Source organism: Phyllobates terribilis, unplaced genomic scaffold (assembly GCF_046119375.1).
Source record: "Phyllobates terribilis strain yellow unplaced genomic scaffold, ASM4611937v1 Scaffold_1__5_contigs__length_1240528914, whole genome shotgun sequence".
Taxonomy (NCBI): Eukaryota; Metazoa; Chordata; class Amphibia; order Anura; family Dendrobatidae; genus Phyllobates; species Phyllobates terribilis.
This window is the reverse complement of record NW_027362761.1, coordinates 1,079,078,095-1,079,101,842: the sequence shown is the minus strand read 5'-3', so window position 1 is coordinate 1,079,101,842 and position 23,748 is coordinate 1,079,078,095. Positions and strand designations below refer to the sequence as shown.

General features: G+C 42.2%; 1 protein-coding gene across 2 annotated transcripts in view; it reads right to left on the bottom strand.

Annotated features, from left to right (window-relative positions):
• CORIN (corin, serine peptidase) overlaps positions 1-23,117 on the bottom strand; it is a 506,461-nt gene extending 483,344 nt beyond the window's left edge. For both annotated transcript variants that reach the window (XM_073645535.1, XM_073645536.1), the window contains exon 1: positions 22,934-23,117. In XM_073645535.1, the coding sequence (XP_073501636.1) occupies positions 22,934-23,005 (72 nt within the window). In that variant the 5' untranslated portion in view covers positions 23,006-23,117. The remainder of the gene's footprint in view (positions 1-22,933) is intronic.
• Between the last annotated feature and the right edge of the window lie 631 nt (positions 23,118-23,748).

Sequence of the window (23,748 nt, the reverse complement as noted above, 5' to 3'; positions counted from 1 at the left end):
CCACACTCAAGAAGTTTATTAACCCTTCAAGCTCTTCACAGGAATTTTTGGAATGTGGAAGAAAAAAATGAACATTTATCTTTTTTCACAAAAATGTTACTTTAGACCCAAATTTTTTTTATTTTCGCAGGGGTAACAGAAAAAAATTGACCCCAAAATTTGTTGTGCAATTTCCCCTGAGCACACAGATACCCCATATGTGAGGAAAAACAACTGTTTGGGCGCACGGCAGGGCTCGGAAGGGAAGGAGCGCCATTTGACTTTCTGCATGTAAAATTTGCTTGAATAATCAGCGGACACCATGTTGTGTTTGGGGAGCCCCTGATGTGCCTAAACAGTGGAAACCCCCCATAATTGACACCATTTTGAAAACTAGACCCCCCAGGGAACTTATCTAGATGTGTGGTGAGCATCTTGAACCCCCAAGTGCTTCACAAAAATTTATAACATTGAGCCGTAAAAATAAAATTTTCACATTTTTCCAAAAAAAATGTTTTTCAGCCCCCAATTTTGCATTTTCACAAGGGTAACAGGAGAAATTGCACCATGCAGATTGTTGTGCAATTTCTCCTGAGTAAGCAGATACCCCATATGTGGGGGAAAAGCACTGTTTGGTCGCACGGCAGGGCTCAGAAAGGAAGGAGCGCCATTTGACTTTTTGAATGTAAAATTTGCTTGAATAATTAGCGGACGCCATATTGCATTTGGGGAGCCCCTGATGTGCCTAAACAGTGGAAACCCCCCCATAAGTGACACCATTTTGGAAACTAGACCCCTTAGGGAACTTATCTAGATGTGTAGTGAGCACCCTGAACCCCCAGGTGCTTCACAGAAGTTTATAACATTGAACCGTAAAAATACAATTCTCACATTTTTCCAACAAAAATGTTTTTCAGCCCCCAATTTTGCATTTTCACAAGGGTAACAGGAGAAATTGCACCATGCAATTTTTGTGCAATTTCTCCTGAGTAAGCCGATACCCCATATCTGGGGGAAAATCACTGTTTGGGCGCACGGCAGAGTTTGGAAGGGAAGGAGCGCCATTTGACTTTTTGAATCTAAAATTTGCTTGAATACTTAGCGGATGCCATGTTGCGTTTGGGGAGCCTCTGATGTGCCTAATCAGTGGAAACCCTCCACAAGTGACCCCAATTTGGAAACTAGATCCCTTAGGGAACTTATCTAGATGTGTGGTGAGCACCCTGAACCCCCAGGTGCTTCACAGAAGTTTATAACATTGAACTGTAAAAATACAATTTTCACATTTTTTCAACAAAAATGTTTTTCAGCCCCCAATTTTGCATTTTCCTAAGGGTAAAGGGAGAAACTGCACCATGCAATCTGTTGTGCAATTTCTCCTGAGTAAGCCGATACCCCGGCAGGGTTCGGAAGGGAAAGAGCGCTATTTGACTTTTTGAACGTAAAATTTGCTTGAATAATTAGCAAACGCCATGTTGCGTTTGGGGAGTCTCTGATGTGCCTAAATAGTGGAAACCACCCCCCCCCCGCTACACCCAGTGACTCCATTTTGGAAACTACACCCCTCAAGGATTTTATCAAGGGAACATTAATGAACATTTTGAACCCAGAGGCACGACACAGAATTTGATATCATTAGGTCATCATATTGAATAAGTTGTCATTAGTCTTGAGTGCAAGTGCTCGCTATTTGAGTTTGCATCGGGTGCTCGGGTATGCACCAAGTATCACAGGTGCTCAAGTGACATGCTCGAGTCCCTGCCCCGCATGTTTCACGGTTATTAGGCACCCAAAAAAAAACATGCGGGGATCGCTCGTGCATGGCAGGCAATCACAAGTTTTTTTTGGCTGTATAACATTTGGGGCATAGACTCAAGCATGTAACTCGAGCACCCGCTAAACTCGGTGCATGCCCGAGCACCCGATGCAAACTCAAGTAGCGAGCACTTGCGCTCAACATCAGTCGCCATATCATCGTCATTTTTTTTCTTTACTTCTGAAAAAATCCCAACCCCAACCCTAACCTTAGCCCAACCCTAACACTAGCCCAACCCTAACCTAACCCTAACCTTAGCCTAACCCTAGGCTAACCCTAACCCTAGCCTAACCCTAGCACAACCCTAACCCTAGCCCAACCCTAACCCTAGCCCAACCCCAACCCTAGCCCAACCGCAACCCTAGCCCTAGCACAACCCTAACCCAAACCCTAGCACAACCCTAACCCTAGCACAATCCTAACCTTAGCACAACCCTAACCCTAAAGTTTATTTTTTACGCCGTTCCTCGTGCGGTATAAGTGACTAGACGTCTTTATTCTTCTGGTCGGTGCTATTACATCGACACCAGATTCATATCAGTGTTTTTATGGATTGACAGCTGTCACACACTAAATGACGCATTTTTTTGCAAAGACTAGTTTTTACTTCGCCATATTTTGAGAGCTATAATTTTTCCATATTTAGGCTGACAGAGTTATGTGACAGCTTGTTTTTTGCGGGACAAGTTGATGTTTTTATTGGTAACATTTTCGGGCATGTGACATTTTTTGATCGCTTTCTATTCTGATTTTTAGAAGGCAGAATAAACAAAAACCAACAATTCAGGAATTGTTTTTTTGTATTGTTTTTTATCCCGTTCTGCGTCTGGTAAAATTGGTAAGGTAGCTTTATTCTTCGGGTCAGTAGCGGTACTACATTTATATATTTTTTTGTATTTTGGCGCTTTTACACAATAAAAACTATTTTATAGAAAAAAGAATTGTTTTTGCATCGCTTTATGAGAGCTATAACTTTTTTATTTTTCTGCCATTGGAGCTGTATGGTGGCTTGTTTTTTGCGGGACAAGATGACGTTTTCAGCGGTACCATTTTTATTTACATTTGTCTTTTTGATCGCGTTTTATTCCATTTTTTGTTTGGCGGTATGATGATAAAACATCGCTTTATGTTTCGTTTTTTATTTTTTTTACCATGCTCACTAAAGGGGTTAACTAGCGGGACAGTTTTATAGGTCAGGTCATTCCGGACGTGGCGATACTAAATATGTGTACTTTTATTGGTTTATTTTTTTTTTTCATAAGATTATTTATTTATGGGTACAATATATTTTTATTATTTTTTTATTATTTTTTTTAGTTTTTTTTATATTTTTACAATTTTTTTTATATTTTTTTTTCATTTTCTGAAATTTTTATTACTTTTTCACATTGTCCCACTATGGGACTTTCACTTTTTGCAGCCTGATCGGCTGCATGGCATAGAGAGCAGCAGCTCCCTATGTCATGCAGCCTGTCAGCGCTGCACAGGGAGAAGTTACTTTGGTCGTGCAAGTCCAAAGCAACTTCCTGCCTCCTGGTGACCCGGATGTTGTCATCATGACATCGGTTCATCATGACAACATCCGGGACCGGACTCAAATGCTGCAGGACGCTGGCAGAGAAGGTAAGTATAGCGATTACCTCCTCTTGCCACCGGAATGCTGCGATCAATTTCGATCGCAGAATTTCGGGGGTTAATGTGCCGGGAGCGGTGTGGGACCGCTTCCTGCACATAGCACCGGGTGTCAGCTGTACCAATCAGCTGACACCCAGCGACGATCTCGCCCGCACCGCTTGTGTACGGGTGAAATCGCCAAGGCGTACTAATACGTATCAGGCCCATAAGGCCCAGGGCACAGATACGTATTAGTACGCCTTGGGCTGGAAAGGGGTTAAAGCACTTTTTTATCCGCATTTATTTCAGCCGGAAAAATCCCTGTCAGAAAACTTTGTATAAGTTAGCATGGAGTATTTTGACATGGATTTTTCAGTGGATCTGCTTTAAAATCCACATCAATGATATTCAAAGGTTTTTGGCATGGATTTTATTCACATCAGAATGCTCCATGTGAACATAAGAAAAAACCTGCCCTATGCACAAAAACTGTGCCAAAAATGTAGCAAAAACAAGCCAAAAAAGATTTCTTGTTTAATGCACATCTTTTAGCCTATAAACAGCTGGCATAGTAGAAAAACATAACAGCAGGTCAGCATGACACATACTGAAATAGCCTAAATATTTTTAGCCACTACCGGAATTTTACTTTAACTGACCTTGTGATAAAATAACAGATATTAAAACTAAAACAGAAAAGTAAAGCAACAATCTAATTTCACCTCCCATCTCTCAGGTGGGAATTCTCCATTTATTCTTTTATTTCATTATGCTACTATGTTTAGCCGAACCCCTGTAGTCTTCATACTAGGTACACTAACAGCTCAGCGTCTGAGACTTTGCTCACATTACAGTATAAATCGGACAAGTGCAACGGGAGAAAAAAATCACATTGCACTCTGACCAATGTTTTTTAATGAGTCAGTGCTGATCTGCAAGTTTTTCCTCAGCTGTAATCGGGCTGGAGAAAAAAATCACAGCATGCTGCAAATAGATGTGTATTTCGGACAAGACTCGTCAATGGGTGCAAGAGAAAAAACAGATGGCACACAGACCATGTGTATGCCGTCCAATTTTTATGCACACATCTCTAAGGAACCATGAAATTTCATCAGCCAAGTACAGTAAATTGACAGCCCGAACCATCAGAATAGATAAGATGAATAGATATCCTGCAGATATATAATTTCACAACCACCCTACATATGATAAACTTGCACCCTTTAGGGCCTTTCATGTGGAGTTTATTCTACAGCCTTTTATGCTTGTCTAACCAAATAAATAAATGAAAAAAATGACGTATTTTTGAAAACCAGCCAAGGTAAAGCAGACAGCTGTGAGCTGATATTATCAGGCTGGGAACGTCCATGGTTATTGGGCCCTTCCCAACCTAAAAATAGCAGCCCAAAGCCACCCCAGAAGTTGCGCATTACATTAGAGGCTCTAAGTCTGGCACTCTGCCTTCGCTCTTCCCAATTGTCCTTGTGCACTGACAATCGGGGTAATGGGGCTTAGGGTTGATGTCAGCTGCGATTTGTCCAAAATCACAGCTGGCATCACGCCCTGGTGTTAGTAATGGACAGATGTTTATTAGACATCGCCATTACTAACCCAGTAATAAATAAAAACACACACATACATGAAAAATACTTTATTTTAAAAAAATACTCCTCTACACTTTCCCTGGTTCACCAATTTATTAAAAAAGAAACCCATGCAGGTCTGACATAGGCCTGTGAATCCGACGTAGTCCACAATTGGAAGCCTGAAAAACATAAAAAGAGAGAAATAAAAACAAGACACTGTCCTTCGTTCAGCAATTTATTAGAAAATAAGGTTCTTACCCAGATCTGCATTGTCCAGCACTTCCCTCGGCGTTCCCCGATTGCATCGATAAAACTCTATGGAGACTCATTCTGAATCTCCATGGTCTTTTAGCAGCAGCCATTCCAGTTCCAGCTGCGTTCCGCAAGACCTGGCAGCTCTGAACAGAGGTGACATCAGTAACTATACAGCTCATCAGAGTCACCAGGTCTCACAGAGGGCAGTGTGACTTGGCGATTCTGATGAGCAGTATAGTTACTTACGTCACCGCTGTCCAGATCCGCCGGGTCTCACGGAGCACAGCATGACCCGGAAATGGCTGCTGCTAAAAGCCTATGGAGACTCAGAACGAGCCTCCACAGACTTTTATTGGTGGAATTGGGGAACATTGTGTGAAGCGCTGACTTTGTTGGACCCTAATTTACTAATAAATTGGTGAACGAGGGACAGGGTCTTGTTTTTATTTCCCTCTGTTTATGGTTTTGAGGTTTCCATTTGGGTTTTGGGTTCCCAGAACCTGCACGGGTTTTTTTTATAATAATAATAAATTGAGAAACCAGGGAAAATGTGGGGGAAGCGTTTTTTTAAATAAAGTTTTTTTGTGTTTTTTTTTAACTAGTGGGTTAGTAATGGGGGTGTCTGATAGACACCTCTCCATTACTAACACCAGAGGGCTTGATGCCAGCTATGATTTTGGACAAATCGCAGCTGACATAATCCCAAAACCCATTACCCCAATTGCCACTGCACCAGGAAAGATCAAAGGCAAAGTGCCAGAATTGAAGCACCTAATGTGATGCGCCACTTTTGGGGCGGCTGCGGGCTGGTATTTTTAGGCTGGGAAGAGCCCAATAACCAGGAACCTTCCCAGCCTGATAATGTCAGCTCACAGCTGTCTGCTTTACCTAGTTTGCTGGTTTAAAAAAATAGGGGAGGATCCCATGTCGTTTTTTTTTTTCATTTATTTATTTATTAGGTTAATAAACAAGCTTTAAATTACATAGTGAATTACAGTATGTTAAAGATTATGTTAAAAATGCATTGCATTCAGATTGCATACACATGTCATACGGATGTCATTAAGGATGCTAGGCGAGAAAGAAATCGCTCACTCGCATGACATACGGAGTGACATACGCAGCACATACGCATGACACTCGTTCAACTTATAGGAATAAACATCACAGCAATTTTTTATATGCAGATATGAGCAAACCTTGATGATTGTGGAACCAACAGTACAGAAATTTCTCCAAACTGTCCCAGGAACTATTTTTCAACACAACAACACCTGGCTACATATTGCTGGTGCTACCGTGAGCATCCTGTGTGACCTAAACATTCTACCACAGCCTGCAGAGTCTCCAGACTCGTCTCCAATCAAGCACATGTGGGATGTCATTGGTTGGCAACTGAAAAGGGAGCTGCCAGCAGCAGATCTTGATGATTTGTGTACCTAAGTGCATTCAGTGAGGCAGAGCATTCCTCAGACAACAATTAATAACCTCATTGCTAGCAGCCAAGGTGTGTAAGTGTGGAAATTTCTTTCTGGTGCACATACTCAATACTGAATAAATCGATATGTTTTTAAAATTTTGTTTCCATTTTTTCCTTATTTGCATATCATTAACATTGTCTATCGATCCTGTGATTTCCATAATTCTTAAATTACTTTTCCTTTTTCCTTCTTGATGTTGCAATTTCGATGTTCAGGAGGGTATACTTCTATATATCTAAGGTCCCCTTCACATGTACGTGTTTCCGCTACGTGTGGCATCTGCTTTCACACATACCGGAGACACATATCCGCACGTACCTATTAAAACCTATCATGATCTTCACATGCCTGTGTTTTCATACGAACCATGTGTCCATGTGAATCACATGGAGATATGTCTGTTTTTTACTAGGGTCAATACAAGTCTATGGGTCTGTATAAAATACGTACAGCACACGGATGGCATCCGTGTATCATCCGTGTGTCATCTGTGTACTGTACATGTTTAACATTTCAAAGTAGAGGAGAAGCTTTGGAATTGACTTTTCTTAAAGGGAATGTGTCACCCCCCTGGGTGATATCAGACCTCTACTATGGCCATACATGGTATAGAAAAGTAAATCTATACTTACCTGTATGGCCTATAGCAGAGGTGTGATTGCAGTGAAATCTGGTTTTATAAAGTCTGTTTTCCAGAGGCTTGGTGTCCGGGGGACTGGTAACCGCGACTCGGAGGAGGCCCCAGTGGAAAATCCAATCTCACCAAACCCTAGAACAGCATATGAGGTAAAACGGCTGCGTAAGTACTATCTCCAAGTGTGTTCCCGTCTACAACAGCTGCAAGAGAGACAGGGGCATCAGTTACTTAATGCCCAGTGCGGAGGTCAAACGATGTACTCCTGGGAGGAGCATTCCTCATTCAGTAAAGATAGCCTCATCAGCCTAATCGGTGAAAGGTGCTTCATACAGTGCCAGCTTGATGGACTCCTGGTAAAAGCACTGTGGGACACAGGAGCCCAATCAAGCCTTTTAAATGAAGAATGGAGAAGGTACTATCTGCCACATACCTGCCTTAGGTCACTAAAAGAACTCTTAGGACCAGTGGAAATCCACGGCAAAGCTGTCAACCAGACCGAGATCCCTTTCATAGACTGGGTGGAAGTGACTTTCCAACTGAGGGCCACGAAGAACAGCAACACCATTGAGCTTTTGGTACCATTTCTCGTGACCAGTGATCAGAATGTGGCAGAGGATCCTATCCTGGGTTATAATGTAATCAGTGAGGTCATTTCGAAACACAAGTCAGGGACGCTGTTGGTGGATGCAATTGCCACATCACTTGCAATACTCAACACCGTGGCAGAAAATCTGATTCATAGAGTAAAGAAAGCACAGACTACAATGGACCTAAAAGAAATCAAGGTAGGCTGGTGCCCAACCATCATCCCTGCAAACCAAATGGTGGGGGTGAGGTGTGGAGTCCGGGTAGAACTGGGAAGAAAAGTCCAAAAAAGACTGGCCGTGCCAAAAGACTCCTCATAACTTCCTCAAGGCCTAGTTGAAGGTGAGACTGTGTTTATGATTCCTACTGATGGGTTTGCTCAAGTGACAGTACCGGTGATGAATACTACGAAACACGAAATTAGACTGCATCCAAAGACTGTGTTAGGTCACATTGAAACCGTTAAAACTGTATATCCAGCCAGTGTGAGACCCACCCAGGGGTCTACCGTGAATTCAGTCTCCCCACCAAGGAACAGGAGTTGCCCAAGGGAGGAAATTGCACAACCCACCTCAAGGTCCTGGGATCCCCCAGTATCCCTGGAACACTTGTGTGCTGAAGATATAGCGATAGCAAAACAGATGCTGAGAGAAGAGTGTCATGCATTCTCTAAAGATGACTCTGATATAGGCTATATCCTATCGTTGCAATTGAAAATCAATTAGAAAGACAAGACCCCAGTAACCAGAAGTTACATGTCTGTGCCGAAACCATTACACCGTGAAGTGAAAGAGTATTTACAAGATCAAATCAAAGAGGTTGGGTCCAAAAGTCAAAGTCGTCTTATTTCTCTCCTTTAGTTTGTGTTAGGAAGAAGGATGGTACGTTGAGACTCTGCTGTGATTACCGAGAACTAAACCGAAAGTCAGTACCTGATCGGCACCCGATACCAAAGATTCAAGATATGCTGGATAGCCTATCAGGAAGTACCTGGTTCTCTGTCCTCGATCAGGGTAAAGATTACCATCAAGGGTTTGTTGAAGAGTCCAGTAGACCCTTGACAGCATTCATCCCACCATGGGGGTTATATGAGTGGATCCGCATACCATTTGGGCTCAGTTCAGCTCCAGCAGAATTTCAGAGGAGCATGGAGACCTGTTTGGAAGGATAGAGGGACAATATCAGCCAGCCGTACTTGCATGACAATGTGGTTCACAGGAAAACCTTCCGGGAGCATGTTGAACACGTGAGGACCATATTACAGCGGTATCAACAACACAGAGTTAAGTTGACCCCAAAAAAGTGTGAACTGTTCAAAAGGCAAGTCCAATTTCTAGGGAAAATTGTGTCCGGAGAAGGATATACCATGGACCCAGCAGAAATCGCTTCGGTACTGGCCTTAAAAGACAAGCGGCCCTCTACAGTTGAGGCAGATCTTAGGATTTCTCTCCTATTTTCGAACTTACATTCTGAACTTCTCCAGGATTGCCGCCCAGCTATACCTCCTCTTGGTGGGGACAACAGAGTCAACAACACCCACGGAGAAAAAGAAGAACACGGGTAGGACCAGGCTTAAAAGAAACAACGCCGTTTCGTCCCAACAGCCCATTCTGTGGTCAGCAGACCACCAGGAGGTATTGGAAGAACTAGTAGACTACCTGGTAAAACCACCCATCTTGGGATATCATGATTTCAACTTACCATTTGTTCTTCATTGTGACGCTTCTCAAGTTGGACTGGGAGCTGCCCTGTATCAGCATCAAGATGGAAAATTGAGAGTCATCGGTTATGGTTCTAGAACGCTGACAGATGCCGAGAAGAATTATCATCTACATTCCGGAAAATTGGAGTTCCTGGCATTGAAATGGGCTATCTGTGAAAGATTCAGAGATTATCTCTACTACAGCAAAGAGCTTGAGGTATACACTGACAACAACCCTTTGACCTATGTCCTCACTGCAGCCAAACTGAATGCAACGGGTCAGAGATGGGTCGCTGAACTAGCTGACTTCAATTTCAGCATCAAGTACAGGCCAGGAAAATGCAATGTGGATGCTGACGGATTGTCGAGAATGCCACTAGAGCCTGAAGAGTTCATGCAAGAATGCTTGGAGGAAGTCAGTCTGGAAGCAATTGAGAGCACTACCCAAGCAGTGCAAGCTTATCAAGAGGAAGACACCATTATGGTGTCCGTTGACAGTGGAAACCTCCATAAAAGTGAGAGAACAAGATCACCCCCTGTCCATTCAACAACTACCAAAAGCAAAAATCCATAGAGCACAATGGGAAGATCGGATAATTGGTAGAATACTACTTTATGTGGACCAGAATCGGTTTCCAAGTAAAAGGGAGAGAGATAATGAGTCACAAGCAGTATCTGTTTTAGTTAAAGAATAGACAAAGCTCTACCTCAGTGAAGACGGAATCCTGTATCGTAAAGGAGGACAAAACCGGCAGTTGGTGCTACCCAGAATATTCCGTAGGTTGGTCTTCAAAGAACTCCATGAAAACATGGGTCACCTGGGAGTGTAAAGGACAACCAACTTGATCCGTGTACGTTTCTTCTGGCTGTACATGCAGAGAGATATTGAGAGGTACAGTACAGACCAAAAGTTTGGACACACCTTCTGATTTAAAGATTTTTCTGTATTTTCATGACTATGAAAATTGTACATTCACACTGAAGGCATCAAAACTATAAATTAACACATGTGGAATTATATACTTAACAAAAAAGTATGAAACAACTGAAAATATGTCTTATATTCTAGGTTCTTCAAAGTAGCCACCTTTTGCTTTGATGACTGCTTTGCACACTCTTGGCATTCTCTTTATGAGCTTGATGAGCTTCAAGAGGTAGTCATCGGAAATGGTCTTCCAACAATCTTGAAGGAGTTCCCAGAGATGCTTAGCACTTGTTGGCCCTTTTGCCTTCACTCTGCGGTCCAGCTCACCCCAAACCATCTCGATTGGGTTCAGGTCTGGTGACTATGGAGGCCAGGTCATCTGGCGTAGCACCCATCACTCTCCTTCTTGGTCAAATAGCCCTTACACAGCCTGGAGGTGTGTTTGGGGTCATTGTCCTGTTGAAAAATAATATATAATTCCACATAGTCATGAAAACACAGAAAAATCTTTAAATGAGAAGGTGTGTCCAAACTTTTGGTCTGTACTGTATGTGACCAGGGAGTGTGGGTGTCTGAAAGATAAATGTCCCAACACATCAACCCTGGCACCTATGGGCAATATCCAAACTACGTATCCGTTTGAGATGGTCTCAATAGACTTTCTACATCTCGAGACGTGCAAGGGTGGTTACGAATACATATTGGTGGTGATGGACCATTTTACTCGATTTGCCCAAGCATATGCCACCACCAATAAAGCTGGTCAAACAGTTGCAGAGAAAATCTTCAATGATTTTGCTTTGAGGTTTGGGTTCCCTACGAGGTTACACGACGACCAAGGAGGAGAATTTGAGAACCAGCTCTTTGCCAAGCTAGGAAAGTACTGTAGAATTCAGAGATCCCACACAATGCCCTATCACCCATAGGGTTATGGACAAATGGAACGTTTTAACCAGACATTATTGTCGTTTTTGCACACTTTAACAGCTGATGAGAAGAAAGACTGGAAGAGTTCTCTGTCAAAAGTGGTATATGCCTATAACTGTACAAAGACCGATGCAACGGGTTACTCACCCTTCTTCCTATTGTATGGATGATCGCCAAGACTGCCAATCGACATCATGTTCGATACTCTGGTGTCAGAGACTTACAGACCGTATCCGGAGTACTTTCGGAAATGGAAGGAACAGATGGCAGAGGCATACAACATAGCGTCCAAAGTGGTTAGGCAAGGACAGAACAAGATTAAGGAGTACTATGATTGAAAATGTTATGGAGCAGAATTGGCACCGGGAAGTCGGGTGCTAGTCAAAAATTTTGTGATAAAGGTGGTCCAGGAAAACTTCATTCATACTTGAAAGACAAGATGTATATGGTCGTAGATAATTATATAATCTAATACTACATCTGCCTCACATGTTATTACTGTAAATACATGTTGTACTGAAAAGTGACCTCCATTGTGCTCCATGAAACCCTGGAGCTGCCGGCAGGTCACTTTTCACCAAAGACCAAAGGGAGCGATGCTGGAAAAGGATGAAGGCAGCGGCAGGTGAGTTTGAGACAGAGGACAGGGGAATTACATTTAAAGCACCGCTTAAGGGTGCGATAGAAAAAAAAACCGCTGGAGTGGTGCTTTAATCTGAGAGCAGCATAATGTAGGGGCTGAGAGCCTGATTCCAGGGATGTGTCACTTATTGGGCTGTGTTCTGTAGTTTCAATACAGTTAGTGTTTTATCAGAAGAAGATTCTCACTAGAGGGCTAAGTCTCACATGTAGACCAGTCCAGCCAACCCCACGCCCACCACTGATTGGCATCTTACTGACAATGTAGACAGGAAGCTGCCAATCAGGGATGTGGGCGGGGTTATACACAGCACAGCATTCTGACCTCTGCTGGAAATAAAACAGGGATTCTATCAAAACTGCACCAAGCAGTCCAGAAAGTGTCACATCGTTGAAATCAAGGTTTCAGTGCTCTTAAAAGGAACAACTCGCAGGTTGGCTAGCAGCCATGTTGGGATTAATCCGGGACCTTTCTGCTACAATGCAACATTTATATTAGATTAGTGGTTGGGTACATGATGTCTCGTCCTTCAGAAGCTCCTGATAGTCTCTTATATAGTGCACACAGCATATAACTCACACTGGAATATTGGAATTTCAAGTCGTTCACATGAGCTTTTTGGGAAGAGAGATAAGATTTTGCCCAGCAGTGGCACTGTAGACAGATCTGAGTGCATAGCCTGCTGGTCTATTTTTAAGCAGGTATTTTAACATTCAGACTTTCCACTGTGGAATTATTGGGTGTGCGTAGACTGTCATTTGGGGGGAATATGAAGTCTCATCTTCTGCAGGGTTATTTTTAGGGGTAATGGAAAAAAAAGACAAGGATTACATATCTGTCCGTCCTAAGTAATCTCACCGATATTCTAACAAGGAAACTTTTCACGTTAAATAATTTCACAGTTGTTTAGCAATCGTTACCAAATAACTATATAACTATATATAAGTGTTATAACTTTTATTACAAATACTCTATTTTAGACATATAAAGATTTCTACAGCTAATATGGTGCAAAATGCATTGAATAGTATTTGTATTGAATAGTATTTGTATTGAATAGTATTTGTAAAACCTTGTGCAAATAAAAACAGAGCTGTTACCCCTAGCAATCAATGAGAGCACAGCTGTACGAGACCTGATTGGCTGGCATGAGAAAATTCTAAATTGTATTTTCTTCCTTTTATTACAAAAAAAGTTCTTCTTAGTTGAAAATCTAAACAATATGCTGTATATATAATTTATTTTCAATCTGTGTTCATTTCTTATAAAGTGTGAAAGTAAATGAATCACAAGTCTTAATATAATGCCGCTGTTGCACGTCTGTGCAAAAATTCTCAAAATGTAGGAAAACCATAGATCTCTTATGTAATCATTATCAAGTACACAAATATAGGCTCGCATGCATAAGCAAACACATAGAGATGTAACCGAGCCGTCGTTTAAGAGAAGCAAGTAGAAATATTCTGGGCAAAATAGATGTATATGTAACAGAGTAATAATAGAATAAAAAATAACAGAAAAACAAAAATAGCACAACGATTGTGACGAATGTGCAGATCTACGTAGGGTCACTGCAAATTTACAGAAGAATATGCTGCTAAATGTAACTGAGCAAATGAGATTATCAGATAGTAATAGTTTTTAGAATATCAAATATAAATCAGAAAATATCATTAATATATGAAAACTTCAAAGGTTCTAAACATGTTGATAAATAAATAAATTATAATAAATAAAAACAGATATAGAATAACACTGCTTATGTCCTGAGAATGCAATAGCTAAAAGCTTGGTTACCAAATAATATAGATTGTTATACAAAAAGATAAATAGATAGGTACATAGATAGATAGATAGATAGATAGATAGATAGATAGATAGATAGATAGATAGATAGATAGATAGTTAGATAATAGATAGATAGATAGATATGAGATAGATAGATAGATAGATAGATAGATAGATAGATAGATAGATAGATAGATAGATAGATAGATAAATCTTAAATTGAAGCAGCACTGGGATAGCAAAAAAGGGTGTAAATTTGTAGCTTTTAGCATATGAATTCTATATCTTTCATTAATGGAGGAAAAAACCGCAGCCCTCCAAAGCCATAAGTGGAAATAAAAAAAGAAAGAAAGGAAGGAAAAAAAGGAAAGGAAAGAAAAAAAATTCAATAGCTAATAGTTTGGTTACCAAATAATATAGGGTTGTATGCAAATGATAGATAGATTATAGTAATTCTATAATCTAATACTACATCTGCCTCACATGTTATTACTGTAAATACATGTTTTACTCATGAAAACTTTAGATTACAATCTGAGCAGGATTCCAGCAGAGAGGAAGTTGGAGTATAATACCCAGCATTAGGAGAGCATATTAGGGGTGTTGCCTGAGAGAGAAAGTACTACTGCATGAATTATATAGATGGAAATAAGACTGTGATTTATGTCACTGAAAGATTAATGTTTGCTTTCTTCTTTTCTGGTATACTACAGATGTAGTAGTGCTGAACACACAAATTCATTGTTTTCAATATTTTCAACAAGAGGGCAATTCTCTGAATGATGATCATAACTCAACATGTTTACCTTCTTCCTTATGGGAAATCGCAGATAATTAGGGAAATCACAGATAATTATTGGGTTTACACAGATGTGCCAAATTTCAAACTTAGCTCCACTACATTGGCAAATTCAAGCTCTGATTCCTAGATAGCCAGCTTTCCAGATAGATGGATAAACGATTGATAGGATAGATAGATAGATAGATAGATACATAGATAGATAGATAGATAGATAGATAGATAGACAGATAGATATAAAATGTTCTTAACATTCTGTCAGTGACCTGTGATTGGTGGAATAAAATCCTTTCTAGTCCTGTCACTACTTTTACTAAATACAGGACACAAGTGACTATAATCCATAGACTGATTTCCAAGTATAGTTCCACAATGTTTCCGCAGGAAGTTTCACCTTCAGTTCTCTAAACCATCACATGTGCCAGACCACTGCTGGCAGCCCCCCATGTGCAGCCTCACAATCTGCCCCCACACCTCACTGTATAGCACATTTCTACCTGATGAGATAACACTCCTCCCCTGTCCCCTATTACAGCAGATAGAGCCCTAGTAAAGTGTCAGCTCCTGCATTAAATTACAGCAGATAGAGCCCTAGTAGAGTGTCAGCTCCGGCATTATATTACAGCAGATAGAGCCCTAGTAGAGTGTCAGCTCCTGCATTATATTACAGCAGATAGAGTCCTAGTAGAGTGTCAGCTCCTGCATTATATTACAGCAGATAGAGCCCTAGTAGTGTCAGCTCCTGCATTATATTACAGCAGATAGAGCCCTAGTAGTGTCAGCTCCAGCATTATATTACAGCAGATAGAGCCCTAGTAGAGTGTCAGCTCCTGCATTATATTACAGCAGATAGAGCCCTAGTAGAGTGTCAGCTTCTGCAATATATTACAGCAGATAGAGCCCTAGTAGAGTGTCAGCTCCTGCATTATATTACAGCAGATAGAGCCCTAGTAGAGTGTCAGCTCCGTCATTATATTACAGCAGGTAGAGTCCTAGTAGAGTGTCAGCTCCTGCATTATATTACAGCAGATAGAGCCCTAGTAGAGTGTCAGCTCCAGCATTATATTACAGCAGATAGAGTCCTAGTAGAGTGTCAGCTCCAGCATTATATTACAGCAGATAGAGCCCTAGTAGAGTGTCAGCTCCTGCATTATATTACAGCAGATAGAGCCCTAGTAGAGTGTCAGCTACTGCATTATATTACAGCAGATAGAGTCCTAGTAGAGTGTCAGCTCCGGCATTATATTACAGCAGATAGAGCCCTAGTAGAGTGTCAGCTCCTGCATTATATTACAGCAGATAGAGTCCTAGTAGAGTGTCAGCTCCTGCATTATATTACAGCAGATAGAGCCCTAGTAGTGTCAGCTCCTGCATTATATTACAGCAGATAGAGCCCTAGTAGTGTCAGCTCCAGCATTATATTACAGCAGATAGAGCCCTAGTAGAGTGTCAGCTCCTGCATTATATTACAGCAGATAGAGCCCTAGTAGAGTGTCAGCTTCTGCAATATATTACAGCAGATAGAGCCCTAGTAGAGTGTCAGCTCCTGCATTATATTACAGCAGATAGAGCCCTAGTAGAGTGTCAGCTCCGTCATTATATTACAGCAGGTAGAGTCCTAGTAGAGTGTCAGCTCCTGCATTATATTACAGCAGATAGAGCCCTAGTAGAGTGTCAGCTCCAGCATTATATTACAGCAGATAGAGTCCTAGTAGAGTGTCAGCTCCAGCATTATATTACAGCAGATAGAGCCCTAGTAGAGTGTCAGCTCCTGCATTATATTACAGCAGATAGAGCCCTAGTAGAGTGTCAGCTACTGCATTATATTACAGCAGATAGAGTCCTAGTAGAGTGTCAGCTCCTGCAATATATTACAGCAGATAGAGCCCTAGTAGAGTGTCAGCTCCTGCATTATATTATAGCAGATAGAGTCCTAGTAGAGTGTCAGCTCCTGTATTATATTACAGCAGATAGAGCCCTAGTAGAGTGTCAGCTCCAGCATTATATTACAGCAGATAGAGCCCTAGTAGAGTGTCAGCTCCTGCATTATATTACAGCAGATAGAGCCCTAGTAGAGTGTCAGCTCCAGCATTATATTACAGCAGATAGAGCCCTAGTAGAGTGTCAGCTCCTGCATTATATTACAGCAGATAGAGCCCTAGCAGAGTGTCAGCTACTGCATTATATTACAGCAGATAGAGTCCTAGTAGAGTGTCAGCTCCTGCAATATATTACAGCAGATAGAGCCCTAGTAGAGTGTCAGCTCCTGCATTATATTATAGCAGATAGAGTCCTAGTAGAGTGTCAGCTCCTGTATTATATTACAGCAGATAGAGCCCTAGTAGAGTGTCAGCTCCAGCATTATATTACAGCACATAGAGCCCTAGTAGAGTGTCAGCTCCTGCATTATATTACAGCTGATAGAGCCCTAGTAGAGTGTCAGCTCCTGCATTATATTACAGCAGAAAGAGTCCTAGTAGAGTGTCAGCTCCTGCATTATATTACAGCAGATAGAGCCCTAGTAGAGTGTCAGCTCCTGCATTATATTACAGCAGATAGAGTCCTAGTAGAGTGTCAGCTCCTGCATTATATTACAGCAGATAGAGCCCTAGTAGAGTGTCAGCTCCTGCATTATATTACAGCAGATAGAGCCCTAGAAGAGTGTCAGCTCCTGCAATATATTACAGCAGATAGAGCCCTAGTAGAGTGTCAGCTCCTGCATTATATTACAGCAGATAGAGCCCTAGTAGAGTGTCAGCTCCTGCATTATATTACAGCAGATAGAGCCCTAGTAGAGTGTCAGCTCCTGCATTATATTACAGCAGATAGAGCCCTAGTAGAGTGTCAGCTCCGTCATTATATTACAGCAGATAGAGCCCTAGTAGAGTGTCAGTTACTGCATTATATTACAGCAGATAGAGTCCTAGTAGAGTGTCAGCTCCTGCATTATATTACAGCAGATAGAGCCCTAGTAGAGTGTCAGCTCATGCATTATATTACAGCAGATAGAGCCCTAGTAGAGTGTCAGCTCCTGCAATATATTAAAGCAGATAGAGCCCTAGTAGAGTGTCAGCTCCAGCATTATATTACAGCAGATAGAGCCCTAGTAGAGTGTCAGCTCCTGCAATATATTACAGCAGATAGAGTCCTAGTAGAGTGTCAGCTCCTGCAATATATTACAGCAGATAGAGTCCTAGTAGAGTGTCAGCTCCTGCATTATATTACAGCAGATAGAGCCCTAGTAGAGTGTCAGCTCCTGCATTATATTACAGCAGATAGAGTCCTAGTAGAGTGTCAGCTCCAGCATTATATTACAGCAGATAGAGCCCTAGTAGAGTGTCAGCTCCTGCATTATATTACAGCAGATAGAGCCCTAGTAGAGTGTCAGCTCCTGCATTATATTACAGCAGATAGAGTCCTAGTAGAGTGTCAGCTCCTGCATTATATTACAGCAGATAGAGCCCTAGTAGAGTGTCAGCTCCTGCATTATATTACAGCAGATAGAGCCCTAGTAGAGTGTCAGCTCCAGCATTATATTACAGCACATAGAGCCCTAGTAGAGTGTCAGCTCCTGCATTATATTACAGCTGATAGAGCCCTAGTAGAGTGTCAGCTCCTGCATTATATTACAGCAGAAAGAGTCCTAGTAGAGTGTCAGCTCCTGCATTATATTACAGCAGATAGAGCCCTAGTAGAGTGTCAGCTCCTGCATTATATTACAGCAGATAGAGTCCTAGTTGAGTGTCAGCTCCTGCATTATATTACAGCAGATAGAGCCCTAGTAGAGTGTCAGCTCCTGCATTATATTACAGCAGATAGAGCCCTAGAAGAGTGTCAGCTCCTGCAATATATTACAGCAGATAGAGCCCTAGTAGAGTGTCAGCTCCTGCATTATATTACAGCAGATAGAGCCCTAGTAGAGTGTCAGCTCCTGCATTATATTACAGCAGATAGAGCCCTAGTAGAGTGTCAGCTCCTGCATTATATTACAGCAGATAGAGCCCTAGTAGAGTGTCAGCTCCGTCATTATATTACAGCAGATAGAGCCCTAGTAGAGTGTCAGTTACTGCATTATATTACAGCAGATAGAGTCCTAGTAGAGTGTCAGCTCCTGCATTATATTACAGCAGATAGAGCCCTAGTAGAGTGTCAGCTCATGCATTATATTACAGCAGATAGAGCCCTAGTAGAGTGTCAGCTCCTGCAATATATTAAAGCAGATAGAGCCCTAGTAGAGTGTCAGCTCCAGCATTATATTACAGCAGATAGAGCCCTAGTAGAGTGTCAGCTCCTGCAATATATTACAGCAGATAGAGTCCTAGTAGAGTGTCAGCTCCTGCAATATATTACAGCAGATAGAGTCCTAGTAGAGTGTCAGCTCCTGCATTATATTACAGCAGATAGAGCCCTAGTAGAGTGTCAGCTCCTGCATTATATTACAGCAGATAGAGCCCTAGTAGAGTGTCAGCTCCAGCATTATATTACAGCAGATAGAGCCCTAGTAGAGTGTCAGCTCCTGCATTATATTACAGCAGATAGAGCCCTAGTAGAGTGTCAGCTCCTGCATTATATTACAGCAGATAGAGTCCTAGTAGAGTGTCAGCTCCTGCATTATATTACAGCAGATAGAGCCCTAGTAGAGTGTCAGCTCCTGCATTATATTACAGCAGATAGAGTCCTAGTAGAGTGTCAGCTCCTGCATTATATTACAGCAGATAGAGCCCTAGTAGAGTGTCAGCTCCTGCATTATATTACAGCAGATAGAGCCCTAGTAGAGTGTCAGCTCCTGCATTATATTACAGCAGATAGAGCCCTAGTAGAGTGTCAGCTCATGCATTATATTACAGCAGATAGAGCCCTAGTAGAGTGTCAGCTCCTGCAACATATTACAGCAGATAGAGCCCTAGTAGAGTGTCAGCTCCTGCATTATATTACAGCAGATAGAGCCCTAGTAGAGTGTCAGCTCCTGCATTATATTACAGCAGATAGAGCCCTAGTAGAGTGTCAGCTCCTGCATTATATTACAGCAGATAGAGCCCTAGTAGAGTGTCAGCTCCGTCATTATATTACAGCAGATAGAGCCCTAGTAGAGTGTCAGCTACTGCATTATATTACAGCAGATAGAGTCCTAGTAGAGTGTAAGCTCCTGCATTATATTACAGCAGATAGAGCCCTAGTAGAGTGTCAGCTCATGCATTATATTACAGCAGATAGAGCCCTAGTAGAGTGTCAGCTCCTGCATTATATTACAGCAGATAGAGTCCTAGTAGAGTGTCAGCTCCAGCATTGTATTACAGCAGATAGAGCCCTAGTAGAGTGTCAGCTCCTGCAATATATTACAGCAGATAGAGTCCTAGTAGAGTGTCAGCTCCTGCAATATATTACAGCAGATAGAGTCCTAGTAGAGTGTCAGCTCCTGCAATATATTACAGCAGATAGAGTCCTAGTAGAGTGTCAGCTCCTGCATTATATTACAGCAGATAGAGCCCTAGTAGAGTGTCAGCTCCTGCATTATATTACAGCAGATAGAGCCCTAGTAGAGTGTCAGCTAATGCATTATATTACAGCCGATAGAGCCCTAGTAGAGTGTCAGCTCCTGCATTATATTACAGCAGATAGAGTCCTAGTAGAGTGTCAGCTCCTGCATTATATTACAGCAGATAGAGTCCTAGTAGTGTGTCAGCTCCTGCATTATATTACAGCAGATAGAGCCCTAGTAGAGTGTCAGCTCCTGCATTATATTACAGCAGATAGAGCCCTAGTAGAGTGTCAGCTCCTGCATTATATTACAGCAGATAGAGCCCTAGTAGAGTGTCAGCTCCTGCAATATATTACAGCAGATAGAGCCCTAGTAGAGTGTCAGCTCCTGCATTATACTACAGCAGATAGAGCCCTAGTAGTGTCAGCTCCTGCATTATATTACAGCAGATAGAGCCCTAGTAGAGTGTCAGCTCCTGCAATATATTACAGCAGATAGAGTCCTAGTAGAGTGTCAGCTCCTGCATTATATTACAGCAGATAGAGCCCTAGTAGAGTGTCAGCTCCTGCAATATATTACAGCAGATAGAGCCCTAGTAGAGTGTCAGCTCCTGCATTATATTACAGCAGATAGAGCCCTAGTAGAGTGTCAGCTCCTGCATTATATTACAGCAGATAGAGTCCTAGTAGAGTGTCAGCTCCAGCATTATATTACAGCAGATAGAGCCCTAGTAGAGTGTCAGCTCCTGCATTATATTACAGCAGATAGAGCCCTAGTAGAGTGTCAGCTCCAGCATTCTATTACAGCAGATAGAGCCCTAGTAGAGTGTCAGCTCCAGCATTATATTACAGCAGATAGAGCTCTAGTAGTGTCAGCTCCTGCATTATATTACAGCAGATAGAGCCCTAGTAGAGTGTCAGCTCCAGCAATATATTACAGCAGATAGAGCCCTAGTAGAGTGTCAGCTCCTGCATTATATTACAGCAGATAGAGCCCTAGTAGAGTGTCAGCTCCTGCATTATATTACAGCAGATAGAGCCCTAGTAGAGTGTCAGCTCCTGCATTATATTACAGCAGATAGAGTCCTAGTAGAGTGTCAGCTCCAGCATTGTATTACAGCAGATAGAGCCCTAGTAGAGTGTCAGCTCCAGCATTATATTACAGCAGATAGAGCCCTAGTAGAGTGTCAGCTCCAGCATTATATTACAGCAGATAGAGCCCTAGTAGAGTGTCAGCTCCTGCATTATATTACAGCAGATAGAGCCCTAGTAGAGTGTCAGCTACTGCATTATATTACAGCAGATAGAGTCCTAGTAGAGTGTCAGCTCCTGCATTATATTACAGCAGATAGAGCCCTAGTAGAGTGTCAGCTCCAGCATTATATTACAGCAGATAGAGCCCTAGTAGAGTGTCAGCTCCTGCATTATATTACAGCAGATAGAGCCCTAGTAGTGTCAGCTCCTGCATTATATTACAGCAGATAGAGCCCTAGTAGAGTGTCAGCTCCTGCATTATATTACAGCAGATAGAGCCCTAGTAGAGTGTCAGCTCCTGCATTATATTACAGCAGATAGAGCCCTAGTAGAGTGTCAGCTCCTGCATTATATTACAGCAGATAGAGCCCTAGTAGAGTGTCAGCTCCTGCATTATATTACAGCAGATAGAGCCCTAGTAGAGTGTCAGCTCCTGCATTATATTACAGCAGATAGAGTCCTAGTAGAGTGTCAGCTCCTGCATTATATTACAGCAGATAGAGCCCTAGTAGAGTGTCAGCTCCAGCATTATATTACAGCAGATAGAGCCCTAGTAGAGTGTCAGCTCCTGCATTATATTACAGCAGATAGAGCCCTAGTAGAGTGTCAGCTCCTGCATTATATTACAGCAGATAGAGCCCTAGTAGAGTGTCAGCTCCTGCATTATATTACAGCAGATAGAGCCCTAGTAGAGTGTCAGCTCCAGCATTATATTACAGCAGATAGAGCCCTAGTAGAGTGTCAGCTCCTGCATTATATTACAGCAGATAGAGCCCTAGTAGAGTGTCAGCTCCTGCATTATATTACAGCAGATAGAGCCCTAGTAGAGTGTCAGCTCCAGCATTATATTACAGCAGATAGAGCCCTAGTAGAGTGTCAGCTCCAGCATTATATTACAGCAGATAGAGCCCTAGTAGAGTGTCAGCTCCTGCATTATATTACAGCAGATAGAGCCCTAGTAGAGTGTCAGCTCCTGCATTATATTACAGCAGATAGAGCCCTAGTAGAGTGTCAGCTCCTGCATTATATTACAGCAGATAGAGCCCTAGTAGAGTGTCAGCTCCTGCATTATATTACAGCAGATAGAGCCCTAGTAGAGTGTCAGCTCCTGCATTATATTACAGCAGATAGAGCCCTAGTAGAGTGTCAGCTCCTGCATTATAGTTGTAGTCCGCTGTTACATAAAGTTGGAGGCTGAGGCGCGATGTTCCTGAGCATTTAGGACCGGCACACACCCTCTATGGGGAAGGACTTGTGTGTGGTGGAGTGCTAGCTCCTGTGTCCCGCCACAGTGTCTGTGGACGGGCAGGCGGACAAGGTGACACATTTATTACTGAGAGAAATGCACAACACAATATACCTGCTATCATCTGACAGAGGCTCAGCGCCTGGTACAGTGAGGGAAAGCCCCGACCCCGACATGGTAGCCATCCCAGGAGGCTGGCACAGTGCTCGGCATGCCCTTACCCTGCTGGTGCAGATGACCGGTGTGTAGCTCTCCTCAGCTGGAAGGCTGCTAAACTGTTGCATGGACATCATGCTGAGTGCAGCTCACATCCCCACACTGCCCTGCTGGCTCTCCTCCTCCTCCTCCCCACTCAGGGATCACTGCACCACTGTCCTTCCACGTGCTGAGGATGAAGGGTCCCAGCATCTTGTCAGCCGAGGACACGCCCCTGATGGAGCAACAAGTCAGGGCACCCTTCATGTGCCGGGGGCTCCTCAGCTGCTGACGGTCACACTGACTGCCGGGTCACAGCTCCTGCTCTGTGTATTACCGGCCTGCACCGACAGTGACCATGGTCACCAACAGACCTGGACCCAGTGACCGGGAGGCATCTGATCACCTTCTCCTATCATTATACACTAATAATGATCACTATGGCTGATCAGACACCAGTGATCATCATGAACTATGGAGAGAAAGAACACTAAAATGGTGTTTACATATAGCTAGACTATACACGCATTTATAGATGTAACTATTCAATTATTCAATTCATCCCATATCTTTTCACTAATCCATTCAATTATCAATCGATCTACAGTACAGACCAAAAGTTTGGACACACCTTCTCATTTAAAGATTTTTCTGTATTTTCTTGACTATGAAAATTGTACATTCACACTGAAGGCATCAAAACTATGAATTAACACATGGAATTATATACTTAACAAAAAAGTGTGAAACAACTGAAAATATGTCTTATATTGTAGGTTCTTCAAAGTAGCCACCTTTTGCTTTGATGACTTCTTTGCACACTCTTGGCATTCTCTTGATG